Genomic DNA, 18,627 nt, shown 5'->3' with positions numbered 1-18,627 from the left:
TCCATGGAGGGTGAGTTAAAACCAAAGATCATGCGACTTAATCGAATAATTAAGTATAGTGGCAATTGAGAATGATTAAGGTAATAACACAAAGATAATTTAAATGATATATATGGGTGATAAAGATTTTAATAATGCATTTTTTTCCCTTTTTAGTATTAAAATTATTAATTATATATATATATATATATATATATATATATATATATATAAAAATAATTCATAAAAATATAATAAATATGGCAAATTACCTATGTAACCCTCTAATTACTCCAATCACTCACTTTTAACCCTCAAATTATTTTTTAAAACAAATTGCCCCTTCAATTTTTTAGAAAGGTCACCAATGGCCCTTCCGTCAACTTTTTGGTTAAATATAACGGCTTAAGCTTAAAATAATTTTTTATATATATTATCATTAATCATTATTTTTTATATTTATATATATATATATATTATTAATTTTTATATAATAATATAATTATTCAATCCCTTCCATATATATAGATAATATATATATTAATTATTTTTATTTATAAAAAAACAATTTATATATATTATTTTTAATTATTAATTTATATATATAAATTTATATAATATATTTTAAAAAATAATTTGAAGGTTAAAAGTAAAGTGACCTTCCAGTTACTCAATTATTTTTAACCCTCAAATTATTTTATAAAAATAAATAATATATATATTTTATCTATATATCATATAAAAGATTTAATAATTATATAAATATAAAAATTAATAATAAAAGATATATATAATCAATTTAATAATTATATATATAAAATAATGATTAAAAATAATATATAAAAAATTATATTTTAACCAAGAAGTTGACAGAAGGTTCTTTGGTGACTTTTTTAAAAGTTGAAGGGGTTATTTGTTTTAAAAAATAATTTGAGGGCTATAAGTGAGCGATCGGAGTAATTAGAGGTCCGCCCAGGTATATATATTTTTAAAAATATATAAATTAGAAAAAAAATACAATTAAATATGTTAAGTTTTAAATTTAAAAAAAATATATTTGAGACTTATTTATTATTATAAAAAAATAAATTACTACATTTGAAAATATCATTTTTTTATTACCACATATTTTTTTTTATTTAATTATTTATATGTATATATATTAATTTTAAATAATTTTTAATAATTATTATTATATAAAAATAAATTAAAACATTGTGTTGTATGTCAATTTTTTTAATTTTTATTTTAAATATTTATGTATAAATAATATATTTTTATATCCTAGGATTCATAACTTTTTTAGATTGACAAACTCAAATTCAGTAACAATGAAATTTGAAGTAAAATAATTCATATCTTCAAAATAATGAAAAATTCTTATAAATAATGATAAACGACTTAAAAACAATTAAAAATATTATTTAAATTATAAAATTTGGAATATATATATATATATTTTAAATAGTCCATAAAATATGATAAATAAAAATTGTTTCACGATGATTTTATATGAAATGGTATTTGTCGTTAATTTGCGGCATCTAATATGTTCGAGAGGTGAAAATCGGAGAAGTCTAGTTTCGAGTTTCGATCGCATCTCTTGCTAAGCCAAAGGATTCTCGTCTTCTCTCGTTCGAGAAAATCTTCGCAGGTAACCTATTTTTTCTTATCTGTATCGCCTTTCTTAGATTCAACGCCAGATCCATTTAGAATATCGAATTGACGCGGTACAATAAATTCAGAAGATTCAAGATGTTTTCCCCCTTTCTTAGATTCTAATTCCTATTTTTGGATGGATAATTTGATGGCAGTTTCATGTGGTGTAATTTTTGCATTCATGTTATGATATTTGATAGGATAATGGCGCTGGATGACTATACTTAGTATATTAACTAGTTTAGGGTTTTCAAAGACATAATTCTCTGAAAAATTCATGAGTAACTAAAATCTTGGCAACTAGAAGTGACAGCGTCTCATTCTAACGAGTGTCATTGAAGATTGTGCAGTGGATATTATCATAAATGTAACTAATGATAATCATTCATAAGCTGTTGAAATGATGTGAAGTTTACTCTATCCATGGATTTAGATTGCATATCGCTGTTTGTGATTTTGTAGAGTTATGGACGAGGATTCAAAAGAAAACGAGTCCTATATTGCTCGCATTAAGCAGGTTGAGCATGGTAAGTACTGTTCTATTTTGTTTCTCTGTTTATTTTTGTTGAACTACGTGGACAATTATGCTCTAGTTAGTATTCATATTATTTATATAGATAATATTTTGAGAAAGTTCATTAAAATACCCGTAAACTTTCGGGATTCGAATATAAGGCTATCTGGGAAATTATACAACAACAAAGAGTAATGTGCCAATTACTTGTGCTGGTGTTTATGGCAAAAAGATCATTCCATATTTTACCATCAGAAAAGAGTGCATTTCAATGGTTTTCACAAATTGGAAGACATATATCAGAATTGCCCATCAGGAACATATTTGTTATTGGCTAGAAGTCATTAGAACAAATATATAGCGGGTGTGACAGTCACTTATGGGGTGTTTAACTGCAGAATTTATTTATTTTTTTGAAAAAAGATCAACTTTTCATATTAAAATTAGAAAAAGGGAGAGCAAGAAGCATTCACAATTACATGAAATTGAATTTAGCTGCAGAAATTCTGTCAACAACTAGCCATAAAAAAATACATATTAATAATCAAAATGACATATATCAAAATTGCCCAAAAGTTCAACTGCATATTCATGAGTTCTCTTGTATTTATATTATACACTGTTTATTATGTATTCTATCAATTTCAATTTGCTTAATATTATTTCCTTAGATAGTATAGGGCCATAGATGTGATTCAAGAAGTTGCAGTTTTTGTTGGATTGGAGAAACTGGGTCTCTATGAGATATTATTTTCTGCCTCAGATCTCTTTTATAGATCATGCAACTTTTCTGGTATACGAGTGAAATAGAATTGATAAGCTGATGAGTGTTGTGTTTTCAAGAATAATTTGGTCACTTTATGCTAAAAAGATAATTTTGTTCCTGGTATCATCTAAAAGGTCCATGAAAAGTTAGTGGGGCTTCCAAAAACTGCATTGGAGTTTTTTTGTTTCTTCAAATCTCTGCATTTATTCACCAATTAATATTTTAGTAATTGTACAATTTTTTACACTAATTGTGGAAGCAGTCTGTTTTATTGTCTATGAGCAGAAATTCATCCTCTTTCGCAATTGCTCCTAGTTTATTTTTCGAAAGGAAAAATTCATTGTATTAGTTTTTAGCAGATTTACTCCTTTTCTTTGTATGCCATAATTATGTAGTGAACTTAATTTTACATTATTCTCTCTTTTTTTATGAGTACCTCCTAGCAATATTTTCAATGACTGGTTCAGTTTAGTTTAAGTCTCTGAGATGGTTGTAGTGACTGAATTTGAATATAAATTTGGAAAAATAAATTCAGTTGGAAATTTCATGCTTTTCTATTTAATGAAAATTCTAGAAGTTATAAGGGCAATGACTTAGCCTTTATGGGAACATTGTAAGATCAACACAGTTATGGGCCTACTCTCAAGGCAGGAATTTTATTCTATTAATTTGTGTACTACTGGGCAGAACGTGATGAGTTACGCAAAGATATTGAACAATTGTGCATACAACAAGCTGGACCTAGCTATCTAGCTGTGGCTACACGAATGCATTTCCAGAGGTTAGTTTTCCCATCAATGATGTCATAATTTATGTATATGAAGTATTTATGTTTTCAAATCAATACTAAGTATGTGATATGCTATTCAAACTACAATTAGGACAGCTAGCCTGGAGCAAGAGATTGAAAGCTTGAAAAAGAGGTTAAACACATGTATCAGAGAGAAATCAAATCTTCAAGAGGAGCTTTCAGAGGCTTATAGTATCAAAGTTAGTTTCCTCAACATCTGTCTTTTCCATTTCTTTCCTGTACTTCTTTGTGTTAGTGTCGTTAATCCTCATTCTGTTTGCAGAGTCAGTTGGCAAATTTGCACAATGCGGAGGTCTCAAAGGTTAGTTGGATCTTTTTTGTTCTTATGGTATCCAAGCCTCTAAATTGGTGCAGTTCATTCGTATTTGATTGCCAGACTTATAAGCTTGTTCTCTTTGTTCCTGTTCCAATATTTGTCACGAGAACAATATTTGCCTCTTCTCATTCACACAGCTGGTTTAGATGTAGATTGAGTGAAGTATCATGACTTCATGGGTGCTTATATATATATTTTTTTAATCTATCATTTGAGTTGGTTTTGTATAGAATGTTATGCTGTTCATTTAGGCTTCTTTCTATAAAATATCCACCTTTCAATATGCAAAATATCTTTCTTTGAGTTTTTGTCATGAGAACAATATTGCCTCATTTCATTCTCTCAGCTGGTTAGATGTATAGATTGAGTGAAATGTCATATGACTTCATGAATGCTTTTTGGTTTAATTTATCATTTGAGTTGGTTTTATATAGAATGTTCACGTTGTTGATTTAAGTTTCTTTCTGTAAAATATCTACCTTTGAATATGCAAATTTTTTTCTTTGAATATTTGTCATGAGAACAATATTTGCCTCTTATCATTCCCTCAGCTGGTTTAGATGTAGATTGTGTGAAATCACATGACTCATGGATGCTTATATTTCATTTTTTAATTTATCATTTGTGGCCTCATATAGAATGTTTACGTTGTTGATTTAAGTTTCTTTCTGTAGAATAATATCTACCTTTGAATATGCAAAATACTTCATCAACAATTTTATAATTGAAATTTAGTCATGTTTTGGGAGAAGTATGGGTGTAAACTAAGCAGGTTGAGCGAGTGACACAGTTTGGCCCTAGTAGTTACACCTGTTTGTGCTTTTCAAGATACTTCTATTTCTCTAATTATCATAAACTTATCATGCCACTTTCATCATTATCTCTGCAGAATATGGAAGCAGAGAAACAACTTAAATTTTTCCAAGGCTGTGTTGCTGCTGCATTTGCTGAACGAGATCAAGCAATTATGGAGGTAACAATAACTTGAGCATGAAGGCTCATTTAGCTTAGTGGTAGAGCGCAAGGCTCATTTAGCTTAGTGGTAGGGTGCAAGGCTCATGGACATAAGGTCGTGGGTTCGAGCCATACTTGTCATTAACGTATAGCGTTAAATAGCGCCAAAGCTTCTCATGGCTCTAGCGTAAAGCAAATAGCAGCGAGGGCTATTTGAAAATAAAGCGTTAAACATGTAAATATCAAAAATAAAAAACATCACAAAATAAAAAATTCAAAACATAAAAACCATCAATTCTTAAACTACAAAAAGTTCAAAACATAATCTAAAATTCATTGTCATCATTTTCTTCATCAAGATCGAGATCATCTTCTTCATTTGAAATTGCATAATGCTCGGCATCATTCTCTTCTTCACCTTTTTCATCGAAATCAAATTCATCATCTTCATCTAAAAGATCAAATGTGTTAGATGAAGTTGTATTTGATTGCCTCAATGTATAATGAGCTTCATCAACTCCAGAAATATCGGTTGCATCTTGCCAAGTCAAATCATCACCATCATGAACAAAGTCACGCTCTTCATTTAGTATCCCTAACAACCATTCGTTGTCATCTTCTGGTTCACTTAATATGATAGGATCGATGATATCACGGTTTTCATATCGACGCTTCAAAGCTCTATTGTACTTTATGAACACCAAATCATTTAGACGTTTTTGTTCCAATCTATTCCTTTTCTTGGAATGAAGCTGCATTTATTTGTATAGGTTTATCAAGACATAATAACGAGTTTTTAAATAAGTGATATTATAACTAATAAATACTTACATGTTCAAACACTTACCAATTGCGCTCACAACCAGAAGAGCTACAAGTGAGATAGAGTATCTTTTGGGCAAGTCTTTGAAATTTTGGTGTCGAAGCTCCATATGAGTTCCACCATGCAGCTAGATAATATCAATGGTTATATAACTTCTAATATTTCTGATTAAAGTTAAAAGAATAAATAAAATATTCTTTTACTTGGTGATAGAACCTTTCTCATTTCGACTGCATCTTTCTTTCCAAAAAGTCCTTCAACTTGTTTATACTTTAACAGTTCAACGTGAATTGTTCTCTCAGTTTCAGGATCATTAGTCAACCTGCTGATTGCATTATACAACCCAGTAACAACTTCCCCATCCTGTTTTATCTCAGTATTTGAATAAAAGAATTCAGGGTTCAAGAAATAGCCCGTTGCTTCAAGTCTTGATGAAGCTGTAATTGCCATCTTTTATCAATTATCTCAAAAACGCTTTTGCTATTTTCTCTTTAGCTCTATCCATTGCCTCATATATATAACCCATAGTAGGTTTCTTCTCCCCATCTACCAACCGAAGTACCTCCAATAATGGACCACCGACTTTCATAGCATAAATGATTGAATACCACCGACTTTCGATTGAATTCCAAAATGAAGCATCAATAGAACTTTTTGTTCTTGCTTACCCGTCTGTTCTTTTGCAAATTTGCTTTTGCGTCAATTTTCTTAAGTAAACATTTTTCTCAAATTTTGTTTATTCTGCTGAAAGCTTCTCATAGTTAAGAATGCGGTTGCAAAACGTGTTTTAGCTGGTCTAATAAGGTCTCTTTGGCCAGTGAACTCTCTCATCATGTTCAGCAACATAGATCGGTTGTATATGTATCCATTAACACTGATTGCTCGTTCAAGTGCTCTCTTCAAATCCGGCATTTTGAATATGTCCTCAAACATCAAATCATAGTTGTCAATAGCGCCCGTAGCGCTAGGTATAGCGAATAGCGTAGCGCCCACTTGTAGCTATAAGGCGCTATAGGCTACACACTTTCAAATAGCCCCGCTTTTCTCGCTTCTAAAGCGCCAATAGCTATTGCCCCTTACAACGATGATTTTTTTTTAAAAAAAATTAATATTATTTATTTGACTTTTCAAATTCCCAAAATTTTCTCATTTATTTTTTACTCTTTTTTTTCTTTTTTTTTCCTTATTTTATTTTTGACTCTTCCTTCTTTTCCAATTCTTTTCTCTTTTTATTCTCTTCTTTCCTTTTCCAATTCATTTCTCTTCTCTAGTCGTTTTGTCTTCTATAACCAATCGTCAACTTGCTTGAAAGTTTTTTATTTGATAGTTTTGATTTATATACGTTTTAATAGTTTTATATTTATTGATTTTTTTAAATTTATTTTAATATTGAATGAAAAACTTATAAGGATCGAAAAAAAAAGATATAGGATAGAATTATGGGAGGATGGTTAACGTAGATAAGATTAGTGATGGGATAATGTGTAACTTTTGTCAAAAAGTTAGAAAGTGTGATAACAAGACTTAAACATCTTGTTGGTGGATACAAAAATACAAAAGTGTGTCCAAAAGTTTCAGCATTTGTTAAACAAACCGTAAAAGATCATTTTGAGGAAAAGTTATCCCAAAAGGTTATAATGGAATCCATACCATTTATTTGCTCTTGTACCTCAACATCATCATCAAAATGAGGTATGGATTCCATTATAATCTTTTGGGATAACTTTTCATCAAAATGATCTTTTACGGCTTGTTTGACACATGCTGAAACTTTTGGACACATTTTTGTATTTTTGTATCCACCAACAAGATGCTGTTTAAGTCTTGTTATCCCACCTTTTGTAACTTTTTGACAAAAGTTACACAATATCCCATCACTAATCTTATATACGTTAACCATCCTCCCATAGTTCCATCTTATATCTCTTCTTCCCAATTCTTCTAAGTTTTTCATTCAATATTAAAACAAATTAAAAAAAAAAATCAATACATATAAAACTACTAAAACTTATATAAATCAAAACTATCAAATAAAAAACTTACAAGCAAGTTGACGATCGGTTGTAGAAGACAAAACGGCTAGAGAAAAGAGAAATGAATTTGAAAAAAGAGAAAATAAAAGAAGTGAGAAGAGGAAGAGTAAAAAATAAAATAAGGAAAAAAAATAAAATAAGGAAAAAGAAGAGGAATAATCAAAAATAAATGAGAAAATTTTGGGAATTTGGAAAGTCAAATAAATAATATATTTTTTTTTAAAATCATCGCTTTAAGGAGGCAATATCTATTGGCGGAGCTATAGCGAGAAAAGCGGGGCTATTTGAAAGTGGGTAGCCTATAGCGCCTTATAGCTACAAGTGGGCGCTACGCTATAGCTAGCGTTACGGGCGCTATTGACAACTATGGTTCGAGCCTTCATGACTATTTAGAAAAAAAATAAACTTGAGCATTTTCTTGTCTTTCGATGGTTAAATCTTCAGTTCTTGGGATCAAAGGTCCATTTTATGTTGAATAGAAAAAGTAACAATATAATTAGAGTGGTAGGAGAGGTAAGAATTCGTTTAGGTTGTAGGCATAAATAAACTTGAAGAAGAAAAGACTTATGGATAAAACTGTAATCTGAAAATGCTTAAGTGATTGAGTTGTGCATGTGGATAATCCATGAAGATATTTTATTTTTAAGGATGTACCAGAATTTTATGTTACGACCTAGAACACTTGGAGTTGATTTCCTGTTTACATTTGAATCTGGTTGTTCATTCAGATTACAACTATAGTTCTAGGATATGTAGGAATAGTTGGTTTAGGGTTTCTTTTAGGTTGAGGAAGAACATACATCAAGAAGGCTTAGATTTGAATTCCTGTGTACTCTAGAATCTGGTTGTATATTTATATTGCAATTATAGTTCCTAGTAGAGGTAGGATTAGTTGGTTTAAAGTTTCTTTTATGTTGAGAATGCACTTATATCAGCACTACAACATCTGAACCACTTTTCAGACATTATTTAAATGGAAGTTTATTCATGGATTTGGTTCTTCATCTCTTTACGATACAGCCACTTTGGCCACACCTCGGATTAATTCTTTTAGTTCATCTCTTGGTTCCAGTCTCTGTTTTTGCATCACATCACACAGTAGGATGATATACAAGCTTATACACAGTTTGTGGTTGTTCCATAGTGATGGTTTCTATTTGTGAGGACCATTTAGTGCTGCAAATCACTTGAGCATTTTTCTATTATGATGATATCCCTACTACTGAGGTTATTTCTCTGCCTGCTTTAATTTAACTCCATCAACGTAGAAGCGACCTTCTTAGAATTACAATATATTTGTATGTTTTATACATAACATAGTAATTCTCATCGACAAAATAAATTGTATTTTCATATTTTATCTTCTTACTTGTTAGATTTATCTTTGGATTCTTGCACAGAAAAACCTGCTCATTTTTTAATTTTGTATTGTTGATGCTAGGCTGAAAAAGTTAAGGAGAAGGAGGATGTCATATCACAGAAGTTGAGTAATTATGAGAAGAGGTACTTAAATTTTATTATTGTTGCTATAATTTTTTACGAGGATTTCTGAGAACTTAATCAATTAAGATAGTATAATAAAATCCCTGATATACTCCTAGAAAAAAACTATTCCAGACAAAAGCTACTAGTCCTGGTGACTATTGAGAAATGTAGGATTTTGACATAGAGTTTGGTTGTGGTATATGATATGGATGTGTTACAAGTTAATGTGGATTCTATGTAATAATACATATCTTACTTTCCTACTTAATATCTTACTTGATCCACACGGATTTGCAATTTTCCCGATATACTCTCACATTTCTTCTTCTACTCTCTTGGTTGGAGACCCAAGAGTCATATAACAAATCTCCTCGTTCATTAATTGAAACTTTGTCTAGATGAGGTTGGTTTCCGAAACATATCATGGTGAAAAGATCTTAAGGTTCTTATATGTCACATCGATTACCACATTTTATATTTTTCCTTGTCATGATATGGTGCATTTCTGTTCCACTTAAAAATGCATCATTACCTTAAACTTTGTCACTGTAGACCAGGTTTAAGCAAGTTATCGTTCCATTTGGTGATTGGGATTATGACGTGAACAGGTTAGAAGAGCTTACTTCAGATCTTCTTGATGAAAAGAAGGCCAATGCTTCACTAGAGATCAGTCTAAAGGAGCAAAACAATCAGAATGAAATTTTTAGAAAGGTAATTTCCATGTTTCCCATGGTTTATCAATTTCTATAAATTAATTTTTTTCTGTGGCTCCACTGAATATATAGGGGAACTTTTTATCAACCATAAAAAGTGAGTATCCTTTTTAGCCTATAGACATTTGATCCAAACAATCAATGTTTTTCTCCGATTTCTGCCAAACCAACTGCAACCTTACTTTTTTTCCTTTACGTTTGTTGTTTTTTTTAGACTTTATCTAGTGGTGCTTAGCTTAGTAACTTGCCTTAAACAATTTATTTGTGGGCTACCTGTTAATCCCATATTGTGATTTGTGAGAGACATTACAATGCAGAAGAAGATGGCCACATTAATTGTTCCTACAACATGGTTAGTATGACTTCACCTGGTTGAGACCATTTATTTTGGACAAATCAATTAATCCATGCTGCAAACATACTTTGTAAACCATGACAAGCTACTTTTCTTTTCAATGGTTGGGCTCCAATAAACCTTAAGCTAGGCTGTTGCAGCCAATAAATAAGTGCTGTACAATCCCTTGTTTGATGTTTCCACTTGAAAAAATATTAAGTGAACCTTATTTAGCTTCCTAAAGTTAGGAATTTTCTGTCTTTAATTCTCACAAAATAATCTTTTACAGGTTGTTAATAAGTTTTATGAGATCCGACAAGATTATATAAGGAAGTATGAGGACGCTAGCTGGGAAAGTAAATGTGAATATCTTCTATGTGATTCGGCAGAATCATGGTCTTTTAGTCCTGATGAGGAAACATCCACTTCAAAGTACATCGTAAGTTATCACCACTTTTCATAGTGATCCTCATTATGATGAGATCACATTATGAACAATTCATTATTAAATTAGGCTATCAAAATATATCTGATAGATTGACTTGTTGAATCTTATCATGACCTGTACTATAAAAGATATGCTCATTGTAACTGAGGAAACTTGAACCTTTATTCGACAGATGTTCATCTGTATTAATTCTTCCCTTTATTCGAGTAGTTTTTCTTTTGAAAAATTCCCCCTTGTCTACTTTCTCCCGCTTTTAACAGACTTATTGAGGCTGAATTTAATTACCCTTTGTGGTCTGTGCCTAATTGTCTTATTCTAGGGTTTTATTCTTAATTTCTTGGAATTGAGCCAATTAAAAGCAGTTTTAGCAAATATCATATTAATTCCCATATGCTCCACATTAATATTGCATCGGCTATCCACTGTCACCATGTTTGTATTCCCCATATGCAATTTGAATAATATATTTGTTCAGACAGAGAGTTCTGGAGGAAGAAGTACATACGCTGAGGAAAAATGCAGATAATCTTCAAAGCAAGCTATCACTGGTATCAAGATTACACTCCTTTTGGTCTATATGGAAAAGCAGCCTGAGTTTATCAACTTATATGTCTTATCCTTTTTCTAGGGTTTGGAAATTGAAAATCATTTGAAGAAGAATGTCTATGACATGAAAAGAAAGAAAGTAAAAACTAAACCTTTCAAGGAATACCAAATATATTTGAGACTTTGTAATGAATTTTGATTGGATTTCCTTGAGTGCAGATTCTTTGGCAAGAAGCAACAAATAGAAGGGTATCAGAGTTGGTGCATTATCATTCTCTGTTAAAAGCTGACATCAAGCATTTGCTTGATGATGAACATTCCCATCTCAAATCAATGATTACATCTATACAAGAGAAGATAGGACAATTTGAGACCAGCAAAGTGCATAATTTGGAATCACATTTAGGACATCCAACGCTGGATGAAAGTGATTGTCGGGATGTACATGTCAGTACTGTTGTTGCTCCCAAGTTGGTCTGTGAGGTTTGTTGAATTCTGGAATATAGTATTTATCTTTGCTACAAATGCATTTGTTCTGACATAATACGTTGTGCTTCTTATTTCATAATTTTCATTATATTATGTTTCAGTCTCTACAGTGGGGTCTTTCTAGGAAGTAAGCTTTTAGATATTTGAAAGGCTAACTAGAAGTATTTACCAGTTGGATGAAATAAAATGGTCGTTCTTTTAGATGTGACTAAATTTAAAAGGCAACCAAAGGTTTGGGAATTTTACATGAAATTGATCTATTGGAATTTGTTCCTTGAGGGTGCTGAAGCTGAAGATACTATTTTTTCTAGGATTTCAGTATATTTTATATTCCTATGAAAGTTTTACAGTTTAGGAGCCTTGACACTGATATTTTTGGTGGAGAGTTTGGAGTCTGGGGACAATCCTCATATTTGTGAAACCTATGAAGGATATCCATCTATAACTAAGATGCTAAAATTGTTGGGATGACACAATTTTGGTTAGTTTTTTTTTTTAGTTTTGAGGCTTGTTAACATTTCTTTAACAATAAAGACAAGCAAAGCTTTTATGCTTACTTTTTCGTTCATCTAAACATTAACATGGGAACTCACATCTCTGGCAGTCACAGTTCTCTTAGACTAGACTCACTTTGTGATTGCTCTCTTTCCCGATAGATGAAGCTTGTGGATGATTTACTTATGTGGTGTTATATGAAAATCTTAGCGCCTTCCTCTGGGATGTCCTGTTCATTCTTTATTTAGTGTTCACTCTTTTCTTTCTTCCTTGCACCTTGACTATTTAGTTTGTCATGAGGCCCAATTGTGATCAGAATTTTCATATAACTGAACTATCAAATTGATTTTTAATGTTTTGAAATGCTATTTAGCATCTTCTACTTTTTGTCTCCTTAAATGAGCCAGTAGACTAGTTAACCTACTTGTCTGGAGAAATAATCTGTATTTCCTCAGAGAAATATTAACATTCTGTCCAAATGGCTGTGGGTAGTCAATTCTCGTTGCATGTGTCATTGTCCTCTAGGATACATTTGGAATCTATCGACAAATATTCTTAATATTCATTGGACTATGCCATGTTCAGTTGCGGACTGCTAGGTTCAACAGATCGGTTGGTGCATATCATCGGGGGGCTATCTCAGAATGGAAGTTCATCCTTCTAATCTTTGAAAAGATTGTAACATGGAAAGCAATTTAGGAGAGAGATGATAAAGGGTTTATTCTTTCACACCTTTGCCACACTTGGAAAGGAGAGATTTGCACAAGATGGGACTTCCTTGATATGATAAAGATTTAATCTTTAGGGATTTTCTTTCATTGTTTTTATGCTTTCATATATTGCCTTTGCTTGTAAACTGTGAATGCACTTTGTGTTCATGCCTCTTTTGAATTTTGAAGGTATCAGCTGCGAGTTGCTTTCAATTTTGTAGTTTAAACATGGTTTTCATCCCATTCTTATGAGCTTTAGTTACTGATTTATTTAAAAGAACATTGTGAAATTCAAAAGTAGAATATATTCCCACTTCATCTAATGGATTATTTTTTGTTCACACAACTTAATTGATGCAGGGTGATGGTCCTAAGATACCAGATCAAGTTACAGCATCTAATGCTGATGTCTCTGAAGCCCTTACTCAGGTGTTGCAAGAGAAGGTGTGATACTACTCATGATATAATTTTGAGTTCATTCCTGTTGTACCCTGTTATCTCATTTTCTGTTATGAATTCTTAAGGCACAGATTCTAACTTTAGTTCCACTGTTGACCTTTCCTCCTCCAGGTAGCAGCTTTGCTACTTTTATCACAACAAGACGAAAGGCATCTGCTGGAGAGAAATGTAAATGCTGCTCTTCAGAAAAAAGTAGATGAGCTTCAACGGAACTTACTGCAGGTAATAATATTGGATGACTATTACCTTCTCAAAGTATCTGTTTGATTTTAGTCAAAATGATTCCTGTTTGAGATTTTCAGAGCTAAGTTCAAATACTATTAGATAAGTAATTGGAAGGCAGGCTACTATTAGTTATTGGACACTGATATATTTGAATGGTAAAGTTAGTGAGTATTTAGCATAAGTTAAACCGAGTTACCCTCTTCTGATGCCATCATAAGTGAAATTTGAAGATATGTTGCCCTCTTTTGATGCCATCTTAAGTGAAATTTGATGACATTTATTACATTTGGGATGCATTTGGTAAGAGGTACAAGTAATACAAGCTATATAGGAAATAAGTTGTACAGGGGTATAAGTAATATAAGGTAGTATAAGTTGTATATGTTATTGTTGTTTGGTTTAAAGTATAAGAAATTGTATATGTTTTATTCGTGTTTGGTATATGGTATAAGAATGTAGTTTAAGGATAAAATGTTTTTTGCCCTTTCAATTAAAGTGATGATATGAGCTTGGATTTCATTATTATTATTATTATTGTTAATAATATTAAATCATTTTATTATCACTATTTTTTCAATGAAGTTTGGCCTCTTATTTGTTCTCTATAATTGTGTTGGATCATGGGGTTTTATTGATGTTATATTCAGCTCACAACTTGTACCCTTGTACAATTGAATATTTTATAGACTGATGAACCAATTCTGTTTTAGGTGACAAATGAAAAGGTAAAATCTCTCATGGAATTGGCAAAGTTGCGGCGTGACTATCAACTTCTGCAGGAGTATGGTTTCTTTTTATTTCTTGGATGAAACAATAGCATTTGAGTCTCCATATATTTTTACATACAAATGTCACATTTTCTATTATCATATTATAATTTCTCGATGATGAACAGTTGCACTACAAATTTATTTTAATAAAAGACAGATTTTAAATTAGCTCTATATCTAAATCACAACACAGGTTTATGTAGGGCTGTTTTAGTATCAATTTACTTTTGGAAACACATTCAGGATCCAGATCTAGATGAGAAACCGTGGATAAATTTATTTGAAAACAAATTTCTTTTTATTGTCTTGTATCTCATCTGGATGTGTATCCAAATGAGATCATATTTTGAAATAGAACCTTTAGATCTGGATCCAATTTAAAACCTTTTATTGAAGGTTTCTCATTTAGATCTGGATCCAAATCCAGAAAGTGTTTTCAAATAGGTATTTTCCAAAACTTGCAATGATCTAAATAATAATTTGATCACGATTGATAAAAAAATCTATACTGAATTAAGCAAAAAAGTTACACAAATTTGGATCGGTTTAGAAAATGATTTGTATACAAAATGAAGCAACAATGTAGCTTATAATCCAAAAGATAATTTGATCTAGATCTAGAAAAAAAATGTTTGCCTTATTTTGTTTTTATGAAACGCTCCAAATATGGGTCGAACCAGCGACCTTCCACTTAGGAAGCATAAACACTTTAACCAGTTAAAGTTTCATTTTTCCATAGAGTTTTCTTTATGAAAAAGGAAAACCAATTCGAGAATTACCTTTGAGCTGCACTATATTGACATTGGCTATAGTCTAGTCATTGCCTTTGGTTGGTACAACTTTGAAAAGTCACCATGATATTTTCTATCAATAGCTAAGTTCAAATACCACTCATGCAGGAAAGGCGAACCTGAGGAGAAACAAGGAAAATTATTGGCAAGAATTGGAGAAAGTACGATGCTTCAGGAAAGAGAAGGTAGAATGAAAAACCTATTAAAAAAAACGTATCTGAAACGCTGGATAGGAATATTAGATTCTCGAGGAGAAGAAACTAGTGGCCATTTAAATTATGAAGCAAATGCCAACAGTAGATCGACTACTCACATGGATATGGTTAGGTATGTTTTTCTGTTAAAGTTGGGCCTTTCATTAGTAATTATCTGGCCATCTAATGTAATCTTAGTTATCAAAATAACTGCTTAATATTTCCATGCATTTCGATCTTTTTACCCCTTTGAGTGTTCTCGTACATTTTTGCAGGATGAGGATTGAAAACGCAACTCTCAGAGAGAGCTTGGAAAGTATGGACCATCTGATATCTGTTGTTCATAGACTTCGAATGTCTCTGTTAAAGGTGATTATTTGCACCATTTGTCACCAGAATCCCAATTTTTTTAAAATCATAACAGATTATGATGAAATAATTGGTAGGTAAGAGAAGCTGTGAATTCAGACATAACAGTAAGAAACAGCAGCATTGGAAAAGATGTGAATGATATAATAATGGAGGTGGGATTAGTGAAAACCGCACTTGGAAGTTCACTTCCGATAAGCTGGTCGGTTGAGACTGAAGATGGAAGACAACAACCCGGTTCGAATGATGATATAGAAGAGGAGAAGATCGATTTCGTAACTGGTGCTGGATTAGAGATGGCAGAGGTTCTAAATCTTGCTGCTGAAATTCTCAAGGATCATATATCTATAAAAGAGTTGGAACATAGATGATAACAACTTGTAATTGTTTAAAAAATATATTTGTGATTTTATTTATTTATTTATTTACTTAGTTCAGTTTCTGATTTAGGGGGTGGAAATTACAGCAGTAATTTATGTAAAATTTGAACTGTATTATATTTTACTTTTGAGTGTGATATTTGAAAGTTTACTTGGATTGTGAAACTGTAAAAGTTTTATTATTCTTAAAAGTAACCAATTGAAGTTATAATTTTGTTCAAATAAGTAGTGAGTACATATTGTTTTGAACATTTTAATTTTTAGTTATTTAAGGATATTTGTACTCTTTTATTATAATTTTATTATTTGATTTTTAAATTTGACCTCTGAAGTACAATTTTTGTCACTTGAATTAACTTAGTGGGTTACAAATTATTTATATTATTTATATTTATCGAAACATTAAAAATGAATTATAATTTTCAAGAGAATTATTGACGAATTATTGACTAGCAGAATGAGAAATAATGTTGTTTAAGGAATGTTACTTTGACTTGACTCGATATAAGAATTTTTTGGTTGTTTTTGTCGTAACTCATTTCATTTTTGTGACTCGCGTTGGATCGGTTTACTAGTTGATTTGTAATAATTAATCCGTTTTTGGGAGTTCTATTAATAAATTCAGGGTTGCCCGAAGTTTGGGGTATAAGTAAAAAAAATTATTTTAATTTTGTATTTAAATTAACAAATTAATAAAGTTGAATATTTTAATTTTTAACATAACAGAATCATATAAAGCAATTTTTTTTTTAACGTTGTCTTTATTTATTTTATTTTTTTCACTTTTTTTTGTCTTTGTTACAAATTATTTAAAATTATTTCAGTTAATCTTATTTGATTTTAGATATTAAAATGTGGATCATATGAGGTTATTAGAAGAAAAAAATTAAGGTATTGATATATTATAAAAGAAATTAGTTAGCCTATTCATCATAATTAATAGTTAAATAAAAATATATATTTTAGTTAATAATTCCATAAAATAATTAAAATTAAATTATGAGTTATTTGAGAGTAATTCAAATAATCCAAACAAACAAGACCTTGATTAAATATAACTTGAATAAAAAAAGTGAAAAAAAAGATAAAGATTTGTATTAATTATGAATAAATAAAAGTGAATTCAATTGGTTTTATTACTTTTGGTACGATGATTAATGAAAAAGTTAAATAATTCTAATTAATTAATATTATATTATATTATATTATAATATAATATAATATAATATAATATAGATAAGTCATTATAATATTTCAGTCATAATGTGTAATTATTATATGCTATAGATAAATGATTAGAATATTTGAGCATAATCTTACATAAATATTTCTTGTGTTTATCTTGTATAAAATATAATTTAAAATTATATTTTAATGAGTGGAAAATATAAAGTAAAATTGAATATGTGGTTTAGAAACTTTGACTAAATAATTAAGAAAGTATTCTTAAAATTACATATTAAAAAATTAATGATTTCAAATATTATTTTAAAAAGTTTGATCTAATCTTAACATTTCATTTTATTGATGGTACAAAATAATGTTTAAAATAAATAAAAACATATTGATATTGATAGGTTTAACGTTAATAACTAATATCGAATACGACAATAACCAATATCGAATACGACAAATAACAATATCGTATACGACAATAAACGTTAATTGTTATGTACAATTTTTATAACATAATATTAAATGAAAACATTAATAAGTATAGCATGAATCATATATTTTTTTTAAAAAAAAATTGTGTAAATTTTAAAAATATAAAATCATAATACATTCTTTATGTTAATACAAAAGTATATTTTATGGATTAAAATATATTATTATAATAAAAGGTAAATGTTATTTTGAAAAGATGAAATTATATGCATTAATGGTTATATTAATCTTTTTCATTTGTTAATCCTTTTTGTTAGTATAAAAGGCTATACAATATACTATTGTATTCACCACTTCAATATCAATCTTTTAGAGGTAACAAAATTGTTTCCCCATTAGAGAGATAATTATATTTTTCCCTTCTCATAGTTTTATAGTTTGTAGATTTTTCTTATTTATTTGTACCGAGATTTGTTTCTGGTTATTTCGATCTGTTTAATCGAGTTTTCTTAGTTTGTGAGTCATTATATATATATAATATTTGTAATAGTTTATGTTATTTGTACCGAGATTTATGATCTTGACTGGTTATTTCGATCTGTTTAATCGAGTGTTCTTAGTTTGTGAGTCATTATATATATAATATTTGTAATAGTTTATGTTATTTGTATTTTGATTAATTATCTATATGATTTATGTATATGGATCTAATAAAAATAGAGATTTCTTCTTGTTTTCTTTTTTACTAAATGGTGA

The 18,627-nt window shown here is 30.0% G+C and overlaps 1 protein-coding gene across 2 annotated transcripts; it reads left to right on the top strand.

The window, feature by feature from the left end:
* The first annotated feature begins 1,501 nt into the window (after positions 1–1,501).
* On the top strand, positions 1,502–16,422 carry LOC124941897 (myosin-3). 2 transcript variants are annotated; one of them, XM_047482267.1, is made up of 18 exons: positions 1,502–1,633; positions 2,101–2,165; positions 3,606–3,699; positions 3,800–3,908; positions 3,992–4,030; positions 4,935–5,018; positions 9,297–9,358; positions 9,949–10,051; positions 10,677–10,826; positions 11,315–11,383; positions 11,464–11,520; positions 11,601–11,864; positions 13,436–13,519; positions 13,646–13,756; positions 14,470–14,540; positions 15,429–15,647; positions 15,790–15,883; positions 15,961–16,422. In XM_047482267.1, the coding sequence occupies exons 2-18, from the start codon at positions 2,105–2,107 to the stop codon at positions 16,252–16,254; spliced, it is 1,965 nt and encodes a 654-aa protein (XP_047338223.1). In that variant the 5' UTR covers positions 1,502–1,633; positions 2,101–2,104; the 3' UTR covers positions 16,255–16,422. The 2 variants fall into 2 exon arrangements, with proteins under 2 accessions (XP_047338223.1, XP_047338224.1); XM_047482268.1 differs by lacking the exon at positions 1,502–1,633 and having other exon boundaries at positions 2,119–2,165; positions 3,805–3,908.
* Positions 16,423–18,627: the final 2,205 nt, after the last annotated feature.

The sequence above is a fragment of the Impatiens glandulifera genome, chromosome 6 (genome assembly GCF_907164915.1).
Source record: "Impatiens glandulifera chromosome 6, dImpGla2.1, whole genome shotgun sequence".
Taxonomy (NCBI): Eukaryota; Viridiplantae; Streptophyta; class Magnoliopsida; order Ericales; family Balsaminaceae; genus Impatiens; species Impatiens glandulifera.
Note: the sequence above shows the minus strand (reverse complement) of the source record. Positions and strands in the feature narration are given on the sequence as shown.

Excerpts from the sequence above, each read along its gene's own strand:
- LOC124941897 (XM_047482267.1), top strand. The coding sequence starts at position 2,105 with ATGGACGAGGATTCAAAAGAAAACGAGTCCTATATTGCTCGCATTAAG. Across the intron at positions 10,052-10,676 it reads AGAATGAAATTTTTAGAAAG|GTTGTTAATAAGTTTTATGA; the intron begins GTAATTTCCATG and ends AATCTTTTACAG. Across the intron at positions 14,541-15,428 it reads GACTATCAACTTCTGCAGGA|GAAAGGCGAACCTGAGGAGA; the intron begins GTATGGTTTCTT and ends CCACTCATGCAG.